The 22,131-nt window shown below is 39.5% G+C and overlaps 1 protein-coding gene across 7 annotated transcripts; it reads left to right on the top strand.

Annotated features, from left to right (window-relative positions):
• The first annotated feature begins 2 nt into the window (after positions 1-2).
• On the top strand, positions 3-22,117 carry ankar (ankyrin and armadillo repeat containing). Of its 7 annotated transcripts, none has more exons than XM_015359190.2 (25): positions 3-111; positions 226-268; positions 855-1,487; positions 3,473-3,910; positions 4,214-4,377; positions 4,514-4,629; positions 4,728-4,908; positions 5,345-5,567; positions 6,592-6,633; positions 7,212-7,413; positions 8,016-8,224; positions 9,400-9,504; positions 10,089-10,336; positions 10,835-11,003; positions 11,997-12,238; positions 12,579-12,732; positions 14,706-14,867; positions 15,019-15,125; positions 15,785-15,907; positions 16,316-16,474; positions 19,619-19,736; positions 20,227-20,336; positions 21,054-21,250; positions 21,350-21,396; positions 21,735-22,117. In XM_015359190.2, exons 3-25 carry the CDS (start codon positions 872-874, stop codon positions 21,905-21,907), a joined length of 4,305 nt encoding a protein of 1,434 aa, XP_015214676.2. In that variant the 5' UTR covers positions 3-111; positions 226-268; positions 855-871; the 3' UTR covers positions 21,908-22,117. The 7 variants fall into 7 exon arrangements, 6 of the variants coding, with proteins under 6 accessions (XP_015214676.2, XP_015214678.2, XP_015214679.2 ...); XM_015359192.2 differs by having other exon boundaries at positions 858-1,487; XM_015359193.2 differs by lacking the exon at positions 3-111 and having other exon boundaries at positions 120-268; positions 16,319-16,474; positions 21,735-22,116.
• Positions 22,118-22,131: the final 14 nt, after the last annotated feature.

Here is a 22,131-nt window from a genome sequence, read left to right on the forward strand (position 1 = left end):
AGACGCGCCCCCTGCTGTCGTGTTCAAAAGACTGACGCGTTTAGACAACGTAATTTAGCGTCCTTGGTTGCTAAGATCTACATTGAAATTCCTCGACGTGACACGTTGATCGTAAGATATACTTTATTTGAATTCCACAAGTAAATGCTTAATAAATAGAACTCTTTGCTGCACAAAATTGTCCCAAATGCACACTAACATTTTATTTGTCTTGTTTAAACCAAGAGAACACCTGAGATTTACCAACGGTACTTTCCATTCAGCAAAAGTAAGTCAGTGTTTACTTTTTATTTCAATACAAAATTGGTAAAAAACAGAAATAAATTGTTTAGTTTAAACGCAGTTTTTATTTTGTATTTTATATAGCACAAGCAAATTCTGAATATTTGTGTGATTTTCATCGTATTTGGTGTCTAGCTTTGCTTGATGAGTATTTAAATAATGGACGTGTGATGATAATACCTAATCTTCAATTAAACGTCTGTGATTTAGCTAGACGACCTGTGGAAGGAATGCAATGCACTAAACTTCAGTATGGTGATAATCAACTTTATTATTTTGTTATTAGATTAATTCAAATTATTGCATAATAGACTTTTTTTTACTATACCGCTTTATATGATATATCTTGTAAAATATGTGTATTATTTGCAGGCGTTTTTAATATTAAGCGCCAGTGATAAAGGCAGCAGTTAAATTATTACAACGTTGACGGATTTCAGTGTCCCTGCGTTCTCTGCCCAGACACATTCTTCAAAAGCACCTTTATGACCTTCTAAAATTGAAAGATAGGGAAACAGTACGAATTCAGTTTCATGGTGATAGGTTGGATGTGATTGTTGTTTAAATTTCAGCAGGAACTGATTGCTACATGGCACAGTCGGTAGCCTCCAGTTCTTCATCCAAATCTTTCCAAGCCAGCGGTGGTGAAAGGGATGACGAGGCTTACCTTGCCGGGTTAGCGGCCCAGAGAAACGCAAACGCCTTCTTTGAGAAATATGACAGAAGAGACCTACAGGAGTTGCTGAGCTTGACGTCTTGCAGCTGGCTACTGTGCTGTGAAGACAACAACCTGCCTGCTGAGCTTCCTACCGGAATCATAAAGCAAATGAAAAACTTCAGCTTCCCCAATGCAGTCATTCTTGCACCTGTTGACCCTCGGGTGTCTTTGGACTATAAAGACGTCCATCAGATTGTGAGGGAGCTTGTGATTGGTATCTACTGCTTCAACCAAATCCCGTTTCTCAGCCTTGAACCCAACTATGACCAAAGCACCTCATGTCAGCTGACCCCTGCCTACTATGACACAAAGGTGGGACAGATTCTGATCAGTGTTGATTACATGGTTAAAGCCCTTTGGCATGGAGCTCTCATTCCAAAGGAGAAACGAGTCAGGTTTTCTGAACTGTGGCGATCCAGCATGGACGTTGATGCCAGTGGAGTACCTCATACAAAGAAAGATATCTATGCAGAATTTCTTACTGCAGGTAAGAAGCACCATTACAATAATTCTGTACACCATAATTATTAGCTTTAATGGATACTTTGTAATGGCTGCCCTCCTCACGTTGTTCTATCCTTATTGTCTTTATTCAATTGTCAATTGTTCCTGCAAATACTGATTTTCTTTTTCTTCTGTCTGGCCCACTTTCTCTCTCCCTCCTTCAGTTATGTCCCAAAGACTTGTTTGCACTACAACTCCTTAGTTTCTCTTTTTTTTCCATCTCTCTCGGTTGTGAAGCAATATTCCCAGGTGAATTTTCCAAGTTTGGGATAATAAGTCTTCTAATCTAATCTGCCTCTTTGGATGTCCCGTAGTTCAGATTTCAAAGTTCAGATTTCATATCCAAATGCTATAATAATAATGCAAATTACAAAGTCTGGATCTTAATGGCACAAAGTCAGATTCATTAGAATCATTAGAATTACAGATTTTTACTCTGCTTTCTTATCTGGGACATTTTGGTTTATGGCTAATGAGATTTATTCACACAAATACATATAATGACCAGTTTCTTCTAGCTTTATGTAATTTGTTTTATTGTTACTGGGAAAGGCAGACTCATTAGTAAAACACTTTCATTTTCTGTAAGTTATTTCTCAGTCTTACTTTGATGCTAACTTGTTTTAGATTTTTATTTGAATTGTAATTCTGCTGGGTTCAGTGTACATGTATGGCCCCATATTTGGTGTACTGCATAAGCTAAACAAGAGTTGTCTAATCCTGATCCTGGAGGGCCAGTATATCTGCAGGTTTCCATTCTAACTCAGCTATTAATGAGCTAAATTAACTGGGTTTGACCAGTTTAACAATTTAACCTACTGTAGCTATTCAAGTGCTGTTAATTAAAGAGAACTAAAAAAAAACCTGCAGACATGCCAGTCCTCCAGAATCTGTTGCGACATGTTGAGCAAAAAAAGCCACAGTCTTAGATAAAGATCCTAGATAATCCATTTCTGTTGATCCAACACTGCATCAGTATTTTGGCCAGCAAAATGTACATCACAGTGAGGCAGTGCTAGAGACCATGGGATATTGTTAACCTAACATAATTATTGCCAGCCCTGATCCTGGACAGCCAAATGCTTTGTGGCCTTAAATGATCGGTTTTGTTACACTGTGAACAATTTCATTTTCACAATTTAATCTGGCGATGTTTTTAGTTAGTCATTTAGAGATCACTACAAATGGAAATGAGCACCTTACAGCTGTCAAGGATAATTTCATAAGGATTAAACAACAACTACTGCTGCTAATAATAATGCAATGGCAGCCATAGTGCACCGGTATACTCACCACACATCAGGTATTAATGGGGAGGAGAACAGAGTGATGAAGCCAGTTCATAGATGGGGGATTATTAGGAAACCATGACTGGTAAAGGCCAATGAGAAATTTGGTAAGGACACAAGGGTAACACCCCTACTCTTTCCAAGAAACACCCTGTGATTTTTAATGACCGTAGAGAGTCAGTTTTATGTCTCATCCAAAGGAGGGCACCTTTTTACAGTATAGTGTCCCCCTCACAATATATACAGTATAGGACCCACACAGATCACAGGGTGAGCGCCCCATACGCCAAATACCTCTTTGAGCAGCAACCTTAGTTTTTCCCAGGAGGCCTCTCAACCAGGTACTTTAGTGGGTGGCCAGTTACGAGTTGCAGGGTCATATGCTTAACTGGCTTCCTTGGTTAGTGGAGCAAGTAAACTTGCTAAATTGATGAAGATGTTGTAAGTGTTTCAGGACTTTATAAATTGATGAATTAATGGTGTCCTGTAGGACCTGGTGTAGTGTGGCTCTCTAGACCAGAGGTGGCTATCCCCTGCTTAACATGTTGAAGGTGTGTGGTGCATTTATTCTTTCACAACTGCAATTGTAAAAAAATGCAGTTTATCTTTTTGCTAATGTGCTTTTCTTCATGAAAGTGTGGTGTTGCTTTTCACAATGGAGCTGTTTCCTCTTTGTCAGGTTTAATGGATATTTCAGAAGATGCTTCCTATCAAGGCATATATAGTGAAGTGATCAACGTGGACCCAACCTATGATCCCAATAGTCCTGAAGAGGAGAAACTCTTTTCACAGCATTCAGAAAGTATCCTTCTAAAGCTCTCTCCCTATCTCTGTTCTGTGAAACAGCATGAGAATCTGTTTGTGTTTGAAGGAACATACAACCTGTCGAATGTGGTGAGGCTTGCAGAGGATAAAGTGGATCTCTCCACCTATCAAAGGCTCGAGCAGAGACTGAGGCTTCATGAAAGACTCGTTGGAAATTGCTTGGAAAGGAAAATGGAGATGCGTAAAAACATGGCTTATCTAAAGCTAATTGCTTTCTTAGTGCCTTTTCTTATTGGATTGAAGAAAAAAATGAAGATCCCTGATCTAGCTAAGTTGCTTCCTTCTTTTTCTGGTAAGTGCTTCTGGTTCCATTGTCTCTCGTCGCGTAGGTGATGCATACATGCGTACAACAGTTTGCAATCTTGCCCCCTGGGGGAGAATGTTGTAAAGATCCATGGAAAACAGTTAACTTCTAGACACACTTTCAGATATTCCAGACTTGCAGAATGTTTCTTCATGTGCTTTATGATTAGATTAGAAAATCAAACATAATAAAATAAAAAAAATGTTACCTCAAAGAAAGAGGTTGATATATTAATATACGTTTATAAGACGATCAGTTTCATTTTTAACTGAGCAGTTCACTTGTTCTTAGATGATAAACTGAAGACAGAAAGAGAATTGCCTCCACTCCTGCTGGGTCCTGACTTTACCTGTAAGCACTTCAAGTACAAGCAGAACGAGTACTTTCACCTCCATGGCAGTATAGAGTTTGATATTGGAACCCCTGGTGTGGAGGACATTCCTAGTGAGATAAAGGTGAGCAAAGTGCTTAAATTCACAGTGTTTAAGAGTTGTCCTTGATTGCTTTTTCAGTCGAGCAATGCTTATTTTATTTGCACAAAATATTGTTTTTACAGTAGTTCAGTTGCTTTTGCTTCTTTCTTTACAATAGGATGCATTTGAAGATCTACAGAGCTCTGCATCTGATCATTTAAGTGGATTGCTTGCTCACGGCGTGCCTTACAGAGAACATTACCCCTTGCCCGTAAGGCAATTTGAAGGAAGAAGGCAAGCATAAGTATTAAGAACAAATCAGTTAAAAAATACTTTATGTGATGGCCACTTGCATTGTATGGGATTACCCTGAAATGTTCTTTTCATTGCAGCTATTATGTAATTTCCATTGAGATTGGGATGTTGTATCAGCAGTTAGGCAGGATTCAGTGGTGGGAGGCCATGAATGATTCCATCAAAGCTCTAAAGGCCAAAAGACTGCCATTGAATGACACCCAGCTGCATGAACAATTCAAGAAAACATTTGGCTACAAAAAAGCCATTAAATGCAAGGTAGACATCTGCATTTTCATACTGTGTTATACTCCGTGTGACAGTTCATTAGGATTGAGTCTTAGGCATTTTTATTACAGATTTTAAATTGTGGATCATTTATTTTACAAGTATGTGGGAAATATGTTCAATGACCAACTTCTAAGCTTGTGAACGAAACTATTACGTTAAAATCAGAATGGCGTATTGTAAAATATTATTTTTTTTCATGACATAGTTCCAGACATATTAAAGTGTTAGAAGATGACATTTTAAAATTATTTTAAAATAAAAAATATGCAAACGGAGAAATGAACCAAGAGCATTCCAGACACCCTGGGACTGCCTCAGCCTGTAAAACTGAAGCCGTTTTGAAAATAGCAAATGTGAGTTCAGTAATTGTTTTACAGACACTAAATATTCTATTTAATCTTGTTGCGACCGGGCACTGCTTCAGAGTTTACCGCTTGGTCTGAAAGCTGCTGCAGAGAGGGGTCTTGTTGCTGTGTTTCAAACCCTGTGCCGCCGCAACCCTGTGTCCCGACTGAGGTTCCTGGACGAGCAGGGCTACTCCCTTCTGCACCACGCCGCCCTGCACAACCAGGCGCCCATCATCTGCCAGCTGGCCATGGCAGGACTCAGCCTCAACCAGAGGCGAAGTGATCGGTTCATTCGGGCAGGTCAGTGTACCCCCTCTGCATACCCACGTTCTCTCATGCAAACAGGTACATCTCTGCCAATGCGCACTCACCCAGAGTCAGGCAGAACAAATCTGGGAATCTGGTTTTATCTGTCTTATCTTAAAAACATATATAATGGTAATCTGGTTTTATCTATCTTATCTTAAAAAATATTTTTTAAAAAATAATTTGTCCTATTTATGAGAAAATATGCAGTGATATCTGTGTGTGGTTGTTTTTTGTGTTTCTTATCAAACAATTGTATTTTTTTTTGTATGGCCCTCCATACCTGCTGACATAGTATAAATAGTTCATTTTATATATACAATGTAACAGAAATGTATGATGAAGGCAAATGTTTATTCTGCTGTTTTGGTTATGTTCTGCTTGTAAATCCTTTCATCACTAAATAAAAAGTTTTTAAAGATCATTTGTCCTTATAGCAATACCTATTGTCTCTTGACCTACTGAAAACAATAGTGCAGTTTTTAAATAAGATGAGTGTTACACCCCTGTAATTAAATATTTTAATTGTTTCTTATTTGTCTTCTTCTTCTTCTTCTTCTTCTTCTTTTTCACAGCCTTAGTCCCAGACTGTCCTGGGGTCAGCTGCTTTGGTTGCTCTTCTCCATTTGTCTCTGTCGAGCACATCTTCCTCACTCACTTCACATACCTCCATATCTTTTCTCACACAATCTATCCATCTCTTTCTAGGCCTGCCTCTTCCTCTGTTACCTTCCACCTCAAATTCCATTACCCTCTTTGTTACTTCCTCAACGTCCCTCCTCATGATATGTCCATACCACCGTAACCTCGCCTCTCGCATCTTCTCAACCACATCCACCACCCTACATCGTCTACGGATTTCTTCATTTCTGATCTTATCCTTCATTGAAATCTGCAGAATCCATCTCAACATCCTCATTTCAGTTCTTCTCATCAAGTTCTCTTCCCTCTTTCCAACTGCCAAGCATTCAGCTCCATATAGTAGTACAGTATAATTGTTTCTTATTTGTCTTTTTAGTAAAATCACTGACTATTGGAGAACCCTTAAGGGAGAGAACAGGTTAGTTTTCACAATTAATTTTTATAAACATAGTTTTCTTTCTATGTTTCACTGATTTGCCATTATCCAGGATGGCACAGTGACATAGTGGTTAGCATTGCTGCTTTATAGTGTTGGGGCCCAGGGTTCAATTTCAGTCCTGGAGTTTGTACAGTATGTCCTCCCTGTATTGTGTGGGTTTCCTCTGGGAGATCTGGTTTCCTTCTACAGTCCAAGAGACAAACTGGTAGGCTAAATGGCATCTAGGAAAATTGGCGATTTGAGTGTGTGTCTGTGTTTGTGTCTTCCCTACGATAGACAGGCATCCCATCCAGTGTCCTGCTTTGTGCTTGTTTCCTGCTGGGATAAGCTCTGCCTACCCTGCAACTGAACAGAAGTAATAGTTAGAAAATTGATGGATTGACTCATTTTGACTAGTATTGTTGACAATTGGACAGCCCATAGGGAAAATTCATATTTAACAATCCTGACAGCTTTTGAGTCTCCATGTTGAAGAGAACCTGAAGTGAACTCATAATCCTCTGAAAAAATGAATAGTCGTTAGACTGCATTTCTTAGTATTTTTGTGTGTTTTTTAGGTCCCACTCCTCTGCATTTGGCTGCACAATGCGGTTCTCTGGATGCACTAAACTGCCTACTGGCTCTTCAGGCAGATTATAAACTGGTGGACAGGAGGGGTTGGGCTGCAGTTCATTTTGCGGCCTTCTATGGCAATGTTACTTGTGTCCAAGCTCTGTACAGAAAAGACCCTGCAGTTTTGGAGCTAGAGACCACCGCTGAGTAAGTTTATTATAAGACCATATGTGAGTCTGTGGGCATCTGAATGATTTTGTTGGGTCTAAATATGCAACAGCTTAACTTCTATTACACATGAAAAGATAAATATAGTGTAGTGACATTTATTATAAACAATCTTTCTCTACACGAAGTTTAGCTTTTGTGAAAAAGGAAAAATGAGAAGAAATTAAATTGATAATGGGAAGTCTTATATTTGCATCCTTAAAAGTTGAAGGTAACAGTTGACAGCTCTGCTATGTTATGTTATGTTATGTTCTGAGAGTGTGAATGAGTGCACCAGACGTGCACCAGGGGCAGGACAATTAAAGATGGCTGACATGAATCCTGGAAGTGCATTTGTAGTATAGCTCTGCAGCCATGTAGAGGGTTAAACAACTGTCTAGTGTGGATGGGCTGGGCAAACCCTGTTTGTAAATCAAACGGCAGTGAATTACAGACAATATTGTATTGTCTGTAATGACTGTTATTTTATTTATTTTTAGCCGTGCATTGGTGGTAGGCTTTTCAGTAGATCCAGAAAGTAATCACTCTCGAATGTAATTGCGGCTTCAGCTGCTGAAACGACATTCCGTTATGTTTGCCAGGTATCGTTGTACCCCTCTGCTGCTGGTGGCCACATCAGGGTCAGTGGAAGCTCTGAACTATCTCCTGTCCATTGGGGCTAACTGGAAGAGGAAAGACAGCCAGGGAAATAATGTGGTCCAGCTGGCAGCATTGTATTTTCACACAGAAAGCCTTCGGCATCTCATTGAACTGAACTTAGAGGAGCTTCCAGTCTGGAAACTTCTTGTGGGTATGCAGAACTTCTAAATCAAAGTGGCGTGGAATGGAATGGGAATACTGATTTATTACGTTTTGCTAAGCTTGTCAGTTTTAGTATTTTCAGGTTGTTTTCCAGGTTATTGATCTCTTTCAGGTGTGTTTCCCTTTTATCCAAGGCAGGTGCCCTTTGAATGCTGGGTAATTCAAAACTCGCAAGACAGTTATAGAATTGTAGAGGAAAAGTAGCACATGCTGCGACACGCACATTAGCACCTGCACAGAAGACAAGATTCAAAGAACCCTGGCAAAAGAGTGACACTAGATATAGTGAGCATTGAAAAACCTATCACTCTGTTTAATTGTTTAAGTTTTAGAAACTATTAGACCCTAATTTTGAAACATAAGAAAGGTTACAAAAGAGAGGAGACTGTTCGGATCATCAAGCCCATTTGATAGTTAATAGTTAACTTTTCCATGCAGCTACAAGCCTTTGGGTAAGGACGTGCCACTTGTTCATGCTTGAAAATGCATTCCCACATAGCTTCTCCACTTTTTCTGTCTGGTTGCAGATGTACAACTTGTATTACTTCCAGTAGTGGCCACTGAGTTTCACAGTGGATTCTATATCGATCAACCCTGTTGATGACAAATATTAATCAGCATGTTGAATTTACCTGTCATGTCTATTCAGTTGTTGTAGTTTTAGGTGATATGTGTCTTTGTGTTCAGTTGAGATCAGCAATTGTGGTTCTTTATTCTGAACACTTTAAAACTATATTTTACTGGTGAGGTATCTTTTAATTCTTGTGAACTGAAAAGATTAATTCAAGCAGGTAACAAATAAATAGCTACTTCATATGTGTTAGACATTACTGTGTTCTAAAAAGATTTAAATGACAACTAACTCTTAAGTAAACTGCTACTCAGTTTTTCGCCATGAATTTAAAATCTGCTGAGTGCTGTATAATATTAAAGACGTGTCTAATTTTCTAAATATAACTCTTGCCCTTTGCAGGCTATAATTACCCGTTTTATACTTTATGTTTATATTGTTACTAGTATTACTAGATATGAGCTAAACTTGAAACATTATTTTTAATAGCATTGTCTCAGCATTGTATCTCTTCCAAAGATTCCATAGTGTAGTGTGATATAGTAAACCCCAATGGAATTCACAGTAAGGATAACTTTTGTGGCTGCTGTTAGAGATGCTGCAGAGTGAGGAATACGCTAAGAAGGAGATGGCTGCCAGGTGTCTGGAGGTCCTCTGTGTTGCCACAGACTCATTCTGGAAGGACATTATGGATGCAGGTGACAACACAGTGAAATTGCAAGCATCTGTCCCAGTGTAGTGATCTTGAATGCACTGTGTGTTACAGAATCACATTTACACTCTTGGAAATATTCTACAAATAGATTTGCAAACACAGGATGACAAAGCCTTTATTTGAAACAAAATATACATTTAGTTCTGTAGAGGGGCGGGGGGGGGGATTCCAAACTATTTGATTGTCAGACAAAGCATGAAAATAAACTTAATACTATTTTGCCTCCCATTTAAGATCACCAAACTGACATGGGGAGCATGAAAATGAATAAAGAGATACAAATGACACACGAATGATGTTTTGGACCCCACAAATTCTTCATAGACCTATACTTGTGATAACGGAGTCTTACAGATTTTAATTAGTGTTTACCTCCTCACCACCTTATCATGGATGCGGTGATAGGATCTAGTTCAAAAGAGCAAGGCAAATCAGTTTTGTGGAGCTTTCCTGCTGTCTGTCAAATATGTCCTTAGCACTTTCTTACACAGACAAGGTAGAGCTACAGTATGCTCCACCTCGCAGTCCTGTGTTTCACAGTATTGCCATTGTGCCATTTGCCACCAGGGGGCATCCCCGCTCTGATGGCCTTGCTGTGCAGTGGGCGGCAGACCCTCCAGTGTGTGGCGGCAGCTGTGGTGTGCAACATGTCTGAGAGGGAGGCAGTGAGCAGAGGCCTGGTGGAGTGCGGGGCAGTGCCCGTGTTGGTGCAGCTCCTGCACAGTCCACTGCCAGAGCTCCAGTCTCGCTGTACCGTCATCCTGGCGGACCTGGCCTTGTGCAGCAGCGAATACCAGGCCCTCATTGCACAGCTGGTGAGCCTCAGGACCGCTAGAACTGTCTTCGGTGCAGCTCTGAAGTAGCCTTAGTGAAAAGGGAAATGGAGTGGAGGAAGGGATCCAGTCAGGAAAAAGTTTCAAACCAGTGAGCACAAAGCGTGATGTTCATACGCAGATAGGCAGAAGTGGGCGAGATTAGGGTTCGACCTCCTGAACGTCTGGTTACAACTCCATTTTTACTATTTATTTTTCTCTAATTAGGAAAATAAACCATACCATTAAACTGCTATTGATGCCTCTAATAATATGAATGATAAATTTAATACCATTGACAGACACCCTCTATATTTTGTAGTTTTTTTTTCTGAATAATGTACTAAAGGTGAATACGTTTCAGATTCAGGGTGCCAGTACCAAGTTCTCAAATATTTACCAGTATTTAGCTGAAGGAACATTTTGACTGAACTAAAAGAGTTTCCCTAGGGAGAAGTTTTGTTTGGAACAGGGTTAAGTTATGTGCTGGTCCTCTCCCAGGGTGGGATTGTCCCCGTGGTGCAGCTTCTGGGATCAGACCTCGAGGACGTGCTGATCAGCGTGGTGAACTGTGTCCGAGCCCTGTGTCTCCACAGCACAGCTAATCAGAGTGCAGTGGTAAAAGAGGGAGGGATTCCACCACTTGTGGAGTTCTTGACTATTAAATCAGGTAATGACTGATTCTGCGTGCGTGTATTTTAGCTCTTGTCTTCAAATGATACTGTAGGTAGTATCGGTATCTCAAACCTTACTTTACCTGGCCCTTGATCTAATGTTAAGTGTGCAAAATAATATCCTGATTAGCCGCAGAGCAGGTTTCTTGATGGCTTCAAGAGAATAACTTTGTTAACAGGCAATCACAGCTCAGTTATACAATCCATTATCTTTTTTTCGTTGGCTCGGTTTATTTGAACATGGTTTAATGCATGTGAAAACACCCCATACAGATACACGGTGACAAAAGATCAAATTAGTGGAATATGCACACGATGTTTAGATTGCATTTTTCTCAGTTACCTGAAAGCGATACTTTTTACATTCCTCCTCTCAATTTCTTTACACAGTTATTTAGTATGTCCATTTGAGCATGGAATCAGGCTGCATAAACAGTATAGTAAAATATTTTTCTGAACTTAAGCTTGAGCTTAAGGAACTTAATTATACAATTTCCACTGCAGAATTTGTATAACTAAATGTGAATATATACCAAATATGATATAGACTTGGGTGTCACAGTAGCATGGTGGTTTACACAGCTACCTCACTGTTTTTGATTCCAGCCTACTTCCTTTAGTTTAATTGGCATCTGTCATTGCACCCTGTGTATGTATAATGCCATGGATTGGTCCAGGATGTAGTCTAACCTTGTGCTCTATGCCTGTTGGCATAGGGTGCAGCTCCAAAATCCGCTTTCAGAACAAACAGAAATGGAGTTTGAATAGGTCATTTATAGTATTTTAAACCAAACAGCCTTCGAGGAGGACGAAAAAACAAGACAGCGTACTGAGCACTTTGGGGTTTGTTGGCTCTATGGTTGCATTTCAGCTTGAGATGTTTTGGAAGTGCAGCCCTTGTTTGGAAGTCGTCATTTTTTAAGAATAAATTCTAAAATGAGTATGATGTTCCACCTCCTAAGCCCACTGCAGGCTGTTTTGGGTTTCAGATGTGCTGCAGGCTGCTTCTTCTGCCGCCCTGGCCGAGCTGGCCAGAGGCCACAGGCAGAACCAGGATGCCATCTGCGCGGCAGGAGCCATCGGGCCTCTTGTCAACATCATCCGTGGACGGAAAATGGCAGTGCAGGTGAAAGCAGCCGTGGCTTTGGAGGCTTTGGCTGACCACAATGCTGCCATCCAGGCTGAGTTTCTCAAGAAGTCAGTCTCGAAACACCTTCTACGCCTTTTAAAGGTAAGTATTTAAAAGCTATTTTGACACGGTGTCATATATGAAGATTGGTTTGGTGGCAGGTAGATCTATAGGCTGTCTGCATCTGTAGACACAGTGCTTTCATTCATAACGTACCTTGAAGGCAACGAAAACTCAGCTTTCATTCTGGGTACGTCCTATACATGTGCAGTAACAACATTAATAATAATAATAATCCCTTTCACATTGGTGGTAGTTTTGTTAAATTCAGGCAGTTAGTATGTTAAGGACTGTAAAGGTTTTGCTATCAGCCAATAGCAAATTTCATAGAAACAAAAGAATATGTATTTGCATTTTAAATTAACTTCTGTGCTGTGTTCAGGTTTTTCAGCTGGAGGTGAGGGAACAGGGAGCAGTGTCTATATGGGCTTTGGCAGGACAGACTCTAAAACAGCAGAAAATGATTGCAGATCTGATTGGATATCATTTTATTTTAGACCTCCTTTATTCTTCATCTGACAAAATGCAGTTCGTTGGTAAGTTAATGCTTGAAATCATGATATTTTCACGTTGTTTTTATGCAGTTCAATTACAATGCAGTATCAGTCTATTCAGTAATAATGTTTTGTTTTTTTTACTGAAGACATCTGTCCTAATTGAACAGTAGTTTTAGAGTGGACAGCTGATGGCTGGTCAGTTCTGTATTGGAAGAAGAAAAACAGGCATCTTGGACATAAGAAACTAGTCTTAGTTTCTTTTAAAAATGACAATACCAGCATCTTGCAGCACAGGCCCAACAGCTTTGAAATTGTTTAATGTATGCACTGACCTCCAAAACCAAGTCCTCAAAATCAAGAGTATATCCTTCATGCATCATTGGCAGCCAAACCCAGCCCATGGAACATCAATCTCACAAATACAGTAATTTTCTTCCCCTTCCAATCTGAACTCTTAACAACCCATTCCCAAAGTTATCAAACAAATCTTTGTTTGAACCCTTTTTAATTATTCAAAACCCCTTTAATTTAATTATCCTATACATTACGGAGCGAGCTTGTTCACAGTTCCCTTAACTGCCCACTGTCTCCCATCTACACCAGACACTTTATACTAAATTAGCCTGCCAATACATGCCCAACAGCATGCATGTACATGGCCATGTCAAGCACATTATGTTTGTCCAGCAGTCTCATTTACTGCCTCTCTTACGGACAGTTAACCATTATTTAAATTGGCAAGCCAGGAAGATGCCTGGCCAAATGTTTCAGGGAATATATTGAAGCCATTAGGATCAAAGATCTTCCCAGGCCAATAGTTTCCCATTTTACCTATGCACCCCTTCTGCATGTACAGTATCAATTCCAAGACTCCTATACCAAAAAGATATCAGAAGTAAAAAATATCCTTAAACTTGGTTCACAAATTCCCTCCAGCAGTCAACGATCGAAAAACTTCTATTTAAATTCCCTCCATTAAATTAAAATTACTGCCTTCCGTAATTTCCCTGGAATGTATGAGCCAATTTCCATTTCTTTTATACCCTGTTCATCTCCCCCTGTTCCTTCCCGTGTTTTCTTTCTGTGCTCTATCTACCCCACTCCACCTCTTTATCTCATATTTCTGCTCTCTCCCTCATTCCCCCACTTGTGAGGCATTATTTGCAGCAAAAGCTGTTTACTAACATAGTGTCTGTGTTTACAGTATTGTAGATAGAACAAGATTGCTCTACAGGCATTTATTTTCAGTTTTATAGCTGGACATGTTAAATAGACGTGGCTACCTCTATACATGCAGTACTTTTAAATGTCATAGTAAGAACGTTATATTTATACTTTATACTTTTGACATGAATTGAAAATTATGAACTAAAATGTTCACATTGCTTGTTTAATGAGTGACAGGGCAATCTTCGCTGTTGTAGAAAAGTTATATTTAATTTGGAAACTCAGTTTAGCAGGCTACTCCTGGGACTAATAAGATGATGCACGGAAGACCTGCTGTGGTGAAATGTGTTGCTGTAATTCATGGTTAGCTATGTTAACCTAATTTATTATACTGTGGAAAAGGGCACCCTGCTGTTGGACTCCTTTCTGCCACTAGAAGTGTATTCCAGGTGGAGAAAGGAAGGCTGGCGAGCTTTTTCTCGAGTGTGGTTGCAGTGATCTGCTAGACTCATTATAAAATAAGGCATGCAGTCTGGAATGCTGGCCTCCACTGGGATTCCAACCACATACCTTCCTTTCCTTACAAGAGATACGACCTGACATCCTGAAGTGTTCTTACAAAGCTGTGTTTTTTTAGAAGGCTGACACTACGGCCAGCCTGATGTGTTCCGATAAGCCTGCCCAGGAACATGTCAGAGACCTCCATCCACACCAGGCCGCACCTGTCTCTCCAGTCAACACCCTGCGCCTCAGCAGGAGTGTATGTCTGCAAGGCGCACTCATCCGAAACGAGACCGCAACCTTGTTTTAAGTGACAAAACTTTAATGAGATGGTTTGGTATTAGGTTGCCAGGCAGTGATTGCGTTGAGCCGGGACAGCAGAGCACACCAGAATGGGATCTGCGACGAGAATGGAGTGTCTCCTCTGGTGCGGCTGTTGCGGAACCCCAGAACCACAGAATGCACCCTCCTGAGTGTCATTCAGGCCCTGGGCACCATGTGCATCGGTGTGTACAACGTCCAGCCAAGCGTTCCAGGAATTTTATGAATCTAACTAAAAAATGATCCATTTTCGATGGTAAAATGATGTATTTGATTGTTTTATTTAATTTTATTGGTTAATCTTTTTTTGTGTGTGTGTGTGGGGGGTTGTTTCAGGAGTAGCACATACAAACAACCCTTACAGTCAGAAGACAATTGCAGAGGAGAAAGCCATTCCCATCCTGACTGAATTATTGAAACAACACAGATCTCTTCAAGTCAAGGTAATACCTGCAGTAATAATGGTATGTGTCAGGGGACATCAAAGGTTTGCAGTTTTAACATAGAATATCCATCATTGTATTTAAACAGATATGAAAAGAATGTGAAGAAACGTATTTCTTGAGCAGTAAAAAAACATAAAACCAGGAATGGCGGTAATATTTCAGAATCCTGATCTGTGTAGATTTTTCTGTTGCATTGATCACTTTTGATTCTGTCAGAATGGACATCTCTAAAAAAGGTTTGGGTGAGAGGATAAACCCCTCAAAAATGGCCAACAAATGTAAATATGAGCAAGACCATTTTCCCATTATCCAACATATTATATTCCCCACACCACCCACAACTGTTCTGCAGTCCTTGTGCTGACTCCATGCAATGGAGATGATCCCAAACCCTTATCCTCATGGCCTGGTTGTCTTTTCCTCAGCCAAGCATGAAACTCGGACTGCTCAACCGGCAGAAATACTTCATGCTGTGGGTGCAATCAAAAGCTGAGTTTAATTACAAAATCCAAAAACCAAGGATTGTTACTTAGTCTTTAAATATGGGTTGGCCTTTTTGGTAAGTGGTCCAAAAAAGAGATGAAGATGTTTGGAAGTAAATAAATCTGATAGAGGATTTCCTAGTCAAGAGAACTGTGCCTCATGATTTGTTTCAGGTCCGGGTGGCTCAGACTCTAGCCTGCGTGGTGCTGGGGAACACGGAACTACAGACAGCCCTCTGGAATGAGGGAACATTCACTTACAGCATTGTCTTGGAGATGCTTCACAGTCAAGATCAAGTACATTATAGCAGTATTCCTTTCATTTATACTGGCAATGTACACAGGCTTTAGATACATTAAAACGTCCATTCATCCATCTGTTTTCAGTCTGGGCTATAGGCTAGTTTGTGATTTCCTAATGTTTGTTTTCAATCATTAATGATCAAAACCATTATTACAAACAGAACAAAAAGCCCTATCACAAATACAGTAGGGCCACACCTGTTGTTATGTTTCTTTTATTTTTATAATAAGACAAAGTAATGTATTGTAGAACTTTTCAGTTGTGTTAAACAGGGGATTTCAGTAATCGTAGCGATTTCTGCTGAAATTATAGGAATGCTAGTCCAAACTATGTACTGCTAGCATCATGTTGATCAATTTAAATATGAAAATGCTTCTCTAACTAAATCTTTTGCTTTTTAGAAGATCTGCCTTGAAGCTGGATATGCTTTATCTCTCTTTGCATTCAACAACACAGTACAGCAATTCATGATTCTGCAAAAAGGAGGTATTGAAATGGCGATTTATGAACCCTTTTTGCAGTCTGAGGATGAGTTTGAAAGAGCGAAGGCTGCATTTCAGGTATTTATGAACATATCATTAGGCAGAGTGCTTATTACACTCTTCATCTTGATCTATGACCATGTTGTGGTGAGGCTTTTGTTCCTGTACCAACAGGACTTTGGCCCTTGAAAGGTTTTACCAGATATCAGGTGAGGGATCAGATTAAAACAGCAGCTGGTCATCTAGGTTGGGGGTTGAGCGTGGTCCTAGTGATTCCACCTGTAACATGGGCATCTAGTTACAGAAACTGCAAAAAAATCTACAATATCATCCAGAGGTCTAACTATGATCTCCAGTTGATGTACTGGTAATCGGTAATATATAGTTCGAGTAGGTAGCTGTGTCAGCATGAGTAGGCTGCAAATGAACAAGTAAAGGTTTACTCCATTCTAAAAAGAGAAGAAAAGAAACACAAGGTTTAGACTGTGGAGCCTTCTTCGGGTGTGTCACAGCCAAAAGCTCCACAGCCAAAACATTGTTTCTTTTCTTCTCTTTTCACAATGGAATAAACCTTTACATGTTCCTTTGCATACTGGTAATATGACAGCTTCAGATGAAAGCCCTGCCAGTTTAGAGTTAGGAGTTTATAGAGCTTATGAAATGTCCGCACAATGCATGACACATTCAAGCCAGAACAAATTATCCAAGAGAAAATACAAATTTCTTTGTATCAGCGACTGTGGATGGCAACTTGAGTCAGGATACAACATAATAGGTGATGGCTTAACCATCCTTTTCGCTGGGAAAGGCTACACAGGTGTGGTGTAGCCAGCGTAGTGCGCAAGAACAATGGTATTTCTCTCATAGATTGGGAACCCATCAGTGATCTAATCACTTGCAAACATTGGAGTAGATAACAGTGACTGAGAAAGAGCTGTGGAGCAACATGGTCAATGACAAAACAGGAGAAATACTTGTCGGCTTCTGCCTTAATAATGACTACATCATTGGAGAGACAACTTCTTTCTCAAAGACACGGCCTAGCTGACATGGTCTGTCATTGTGAACAGTGACCACTGCCTGGTTTGATAAGTAGAAATTAAAGTTTTTGGTTAGCCATACCAGACTCAGAGTAATAAGTCTTAGACACTACCAAGATGAGAGTGAAGAAAGTTTTTATCAATGAGCTCAATATATTGGTCAACGTAGAAGATCAAGACAGTTTAAAGTAAGTTAAGACAGTTAAAATGTTCAGACAAAAAGAAGACATTTAAAAAGACACATACACCAAAACAACCTACAAAGACATTGAATATAGAAGGACAAGCAGTGATTAACAACAGAGATGTGGAAGGAGATAGAAGAAAGAAGGCATGAGGAAAAGCTGATGAATGATAAGTTACCCAGGCTGACTGAAAAACAGCTGAATAACTATAAAAGATCAAAGACAAAGATGTAAACAAGAGGCCTAGAAGAGATAAGAGATCCTTTGTCAAAGAACTGGCAGAACTGGCTGCAGCAAGGGGAAAATTGAACTGTTTTTAAAATCAGTTAACAGCTCTGGAGACAATCATACCATTCTAGTCAAGGACAATCAAGGAAGGGTAATACCAGACAACAAGCTGGAACATGGGTCCAGCACTTTGAAGAGGTTCTAAATCGGCCTCATACTGATTATCCACCTAATTCACTCCCCTTCGGACAGTGTTGGCATTGACTTACATGGAAGCAGAAGTGAGCACAGCCAACAAAAACATTTTTCTAGCAAAGCCCCTGGACTTCATACTTTCTAGGCACAGCTATTCAAAGCAGGTGCAAACATGGCTTCCAGGGAGCATACCAGCCTCTTCATAATACACAGAATACAAAAATGAAATCATATCAGAAGATTTGTTTCTAGACTGCCAACAAAATGGGGCCTGTACAACTGTGAGGTGGAATGCTAATGTCATTAATGACAAGCTTAAACAAGAGCATGCAGAGCTCTGCAAGGACAGATATTTGATCTGCACAGCAACACAGAGCAATGTAATGGAGTGCACCCCCCCAACATCAACTTCTCAGACTTTGTGGCAATCACGACAGAGTAACAATGTTCACCATGAAAGCTTGAGTAATTATTAATTATTTATTATCCCCTGGGGATAATAAAGACACTCACTCAAATTCTCAGAGCCTATGGAATTCCAACTCACATTATCAACATTATTGGGAAGGTCCTTGAGCACTTGAAATGTAGTATATAAGACTATGCACTGTCTGGTTTGAAATTAAATCTGGAGTCTGGCAAGATTGCATCCTATCTCTATATTTCTTTTTACTGTCGATTGGGTTATGTATCAAACAAGAAATTAAAACACATTTCACATTTAGAAGACCTTGACTTCGCTGATTATCTCATTGCATTCTCTTCAAATCATCCCCATCTTTAAAGTCAGACTGATTCATACTGTCAGACTGATGCATGTACTGTGTAAAACAAGGTTGTCTGCATATTAACAAGCAAAAATCATAAGTATCAATACACCAAAATCACCTCAAATTACCACCAACTCAGACGTGCTAGAGTATGTTGAAGATTCAGAAGTTGAGTGCATTCAGAAGACTTCAAACCATCTAGAGATCTAAAGAATACAATACTAAGATGAAAATCAGACTGTACAGCAGTAGTGTAAAATCAGATCTTATGGTATGGATCTAGTTGAAGGATTGTGAAAACAGACAATGGCAAGGTCAACTACTGTACCTTTGTAATACTTGACTATATAAGATCTGCAACCTTGCCTTTGCGAAGAACATTTTTTAAAGAGGACCTGTACAAGAAGACTTGTTGCTATAGATTGAGATCCAGAAGCACCAGATAAGATCAATCAGGCTTGTGCTAGGAGAGCAAATATCAAAGTTTGCTCTAAGATGGGAAACGTCAATTGGAGCAGGACTGAAACAACATAGTAATTGAACTGGGGCTTACATGGGGTGAGGCACAAGACAAAGGGTTGGTTGGAAAAAATAAGGATGTTACACCTTATGGGACATGGGACCACAAGGATAGGTAAGTACGGTAATTATAAGTACAGTATGTGTCATACACTTTGATTCTTCATGAAAAACGTTTTACCTAGATTGCACATTTGTTGCTGTAAAGCTTTTTCCAATGAATCTGATAAAAAGGGAAAATAAGCATCAGAAAACGTTGATCTTAACGTCTGTTTTCTGTTTCAGATTGTTATATTGGCCAAAGTTATTACAGGCATAGACCAAGTTACTTTGTCTGCCAGAGGGATCGGCCTACTTGTACAGGTGCTTCAGTCACAGAACTCCAGGGCAGTCATTCTTACAGGTAACCAAGTCTGTATGCCACATTCATTATCACAGAATGGGGATAACAGAGGCCACTGTCATAATGAGTTCATGTGGATATCTGACAGTGTGTACTACACATATACTGTAGAACAACAAGAGTGTCTTCCTGGCATGGCTGCATTTGAATCCATTGGTAATGTAGTTTGAAAGAAAGTTTTTCTTCCAATAAGGAGCTTGCAAGTACTATTTTATGACAAATATTATGCTTAATCGGTATGGGTCTAGAAGAACTTTGTACTAACACTTAACTGGTGAAAAATCTTTAACATTTAAAAAAACTGTATTGAAAAAATATTTTCAAAGCAACAACCCAAAAATGCTCATTTTTTTCTTTAGCCTGTCACAGCAATGTCACTTGAATGTCTTAACCTTTGGTCTTAGATGTGATATAATACATTCAGAATAGCAATGTGAAAGTGTGCTAATAGGTTCTGACATTGTCAATGGTATATTTCCTTTTGATTCAGCACAGCTGCTCGCCAGCTTGGCTCACACTCGGGCGGGCATTCCTGATGCCATAGTCACGATGGGAGCTATAAACCACTTATGTACCCACTTATATTCCAATGAAGAAGAGGTAACAGCATTTAAAAAAACATTAGTTTTTTCTAAAGCTGTTTATAATGAAGATGTGGTACTTCATCTCTGTTGATATTTTAAAACGTTTCCTTTCACTGATTCATTGACAAAAACTGATGCATTGATGTATGAAGCAGAATCAGCATGCAATTCCTTGCATTCATTTTGCACTTTTCATTTAGAAGGATCCCAAAGTATTAAGTCCTTAATGTAGAGGAGGGGGCCCCACTAAGGTTCAGCTCCCACCTGACATAGAGATTATGCACCCACAGCTTCACTACACAGCAGATCAAGTGGAAAAGTAAGAAAATACTTTACTGGTTGAATGAAGGGGGTACTAGGCTGGATTGTGCAAGCCCAAAGTGGTGTATAGCAAGGATACCATGGATAACACCCTTGAAAATGCCATATTAAGAGTACTGTTTAATGTTGTAGTTGGGATCTCATTTTAACATCTCATCCAAAGGAAAGCACCTCCTCCAATTCCCTACTCCAATTCTGCACCAGAGGGAAGAGTGCCATCTACTGGTCCACCAACATCACTACATTTTTCTTTGACCCAGTACTGACCAGGTCCAGCCTTGGTTAGGTTCTGAAATCGGATAAAACCAGACTGCAATTTAGTAATGCTGCTGTAATTTTAAAACAATATACTGTTTCAGTCAGTTATTAAATGTACTTAAATGCAAGTGTTCTTGTATTTTGTACTTTACAGGTTCGAATAGGTTGTGCAATTGCTCTAGGCTACCTCACGTTTAATCGCCCTGCACACCGCATCCTCCTGGTGGAATGCCGCAACACACCAGGATTATATGACCTCTTGATCGAGCACCTCAGTAAAGATGCCAAGATATCCCAAGTTTTTACAGCCGAATTCGAAAGACAGAAATTAGTTGGGCTTCCTTCGTTAAGGTAAACAGAGGATCACAGAGCATTATAGTTCAAGAAATGCAAATCACATTGTTTTTTATCACAACTTTAGATTAATAACTAAACTTTTTTCCACAACAGTTTGGAAATAAATGGTGGTCCAGCTGTATCACACCATAATAATAAAGGTAAGTTAAGCTATACCCATTATCTACATGATATTAATTTGGTATTTGATTGTTTAAATTTCTTCATGTCTTCATACTAAATTACTTAACAGTACTATTAAATACAACTTTGGTTAACCATAATTAAAAGCGTTAACAGTGTAATAAGTTTTAGTTTTCTTAGTTTTTATTTTTTCAGTTTTCTTGTACATAGACAATATACTGTGTAGAAATCAGCACTTCTTTTTTGTAAGACTAGTATAATCAAAACAAATATAGTCAGTGGCATTTGGACAATATGTTGTTCGATTTGAATATGATCTGTAAATCTGATGAAATGTCACATTATTTCCAAACAGACAGACCAAAAACGATGAGCACCATTCGGAATTACACAGATGCTCAAAATACCCAGTGTCTGCGGACAAGATCGGCTCCAGTCTTGTTGGTTCATAGACGCAGGACAGCAAACACCAAGCTGAGAACTGCAGAAGTGCCCCTGCATAGGTCATTTCAGACCCTGGAGAGGTAGCAGCTGAACAGAACCAGTGAATCAGTGCATCAGGAGCAAAATGCCTGCAGACCGGATTACGCACAATCCCTGGACCTTCTAGCACTAATGGGTTACAATATTAAAAACCAGGACATGGACCACATATTTTTTAAGTATATATTTAGAAATATAAAAGTATTCATTGTTAACTTGAATATCAGACTGTGTAAAAAAATCTACTTTATTGTAAATAATGTCCCAAA

Source organism: Lepisosteus oculatus, chromosome 12, assembly GCF_040954835.1.
Source record: "Lepisosteus oculatus isolate fLepOcu1 chromosome 12, fLepOcu1.hap2, whole genome shotgun sequence".
In the NCBI taxonomy this organism is placed as follows: domain Eukaryota; kingdom Metazoa; phylum Chordata; class Actinopteri; order Semionotiformes; family Lepisosteidae; genus Lepisosteus; species Lepisosteus oculatus.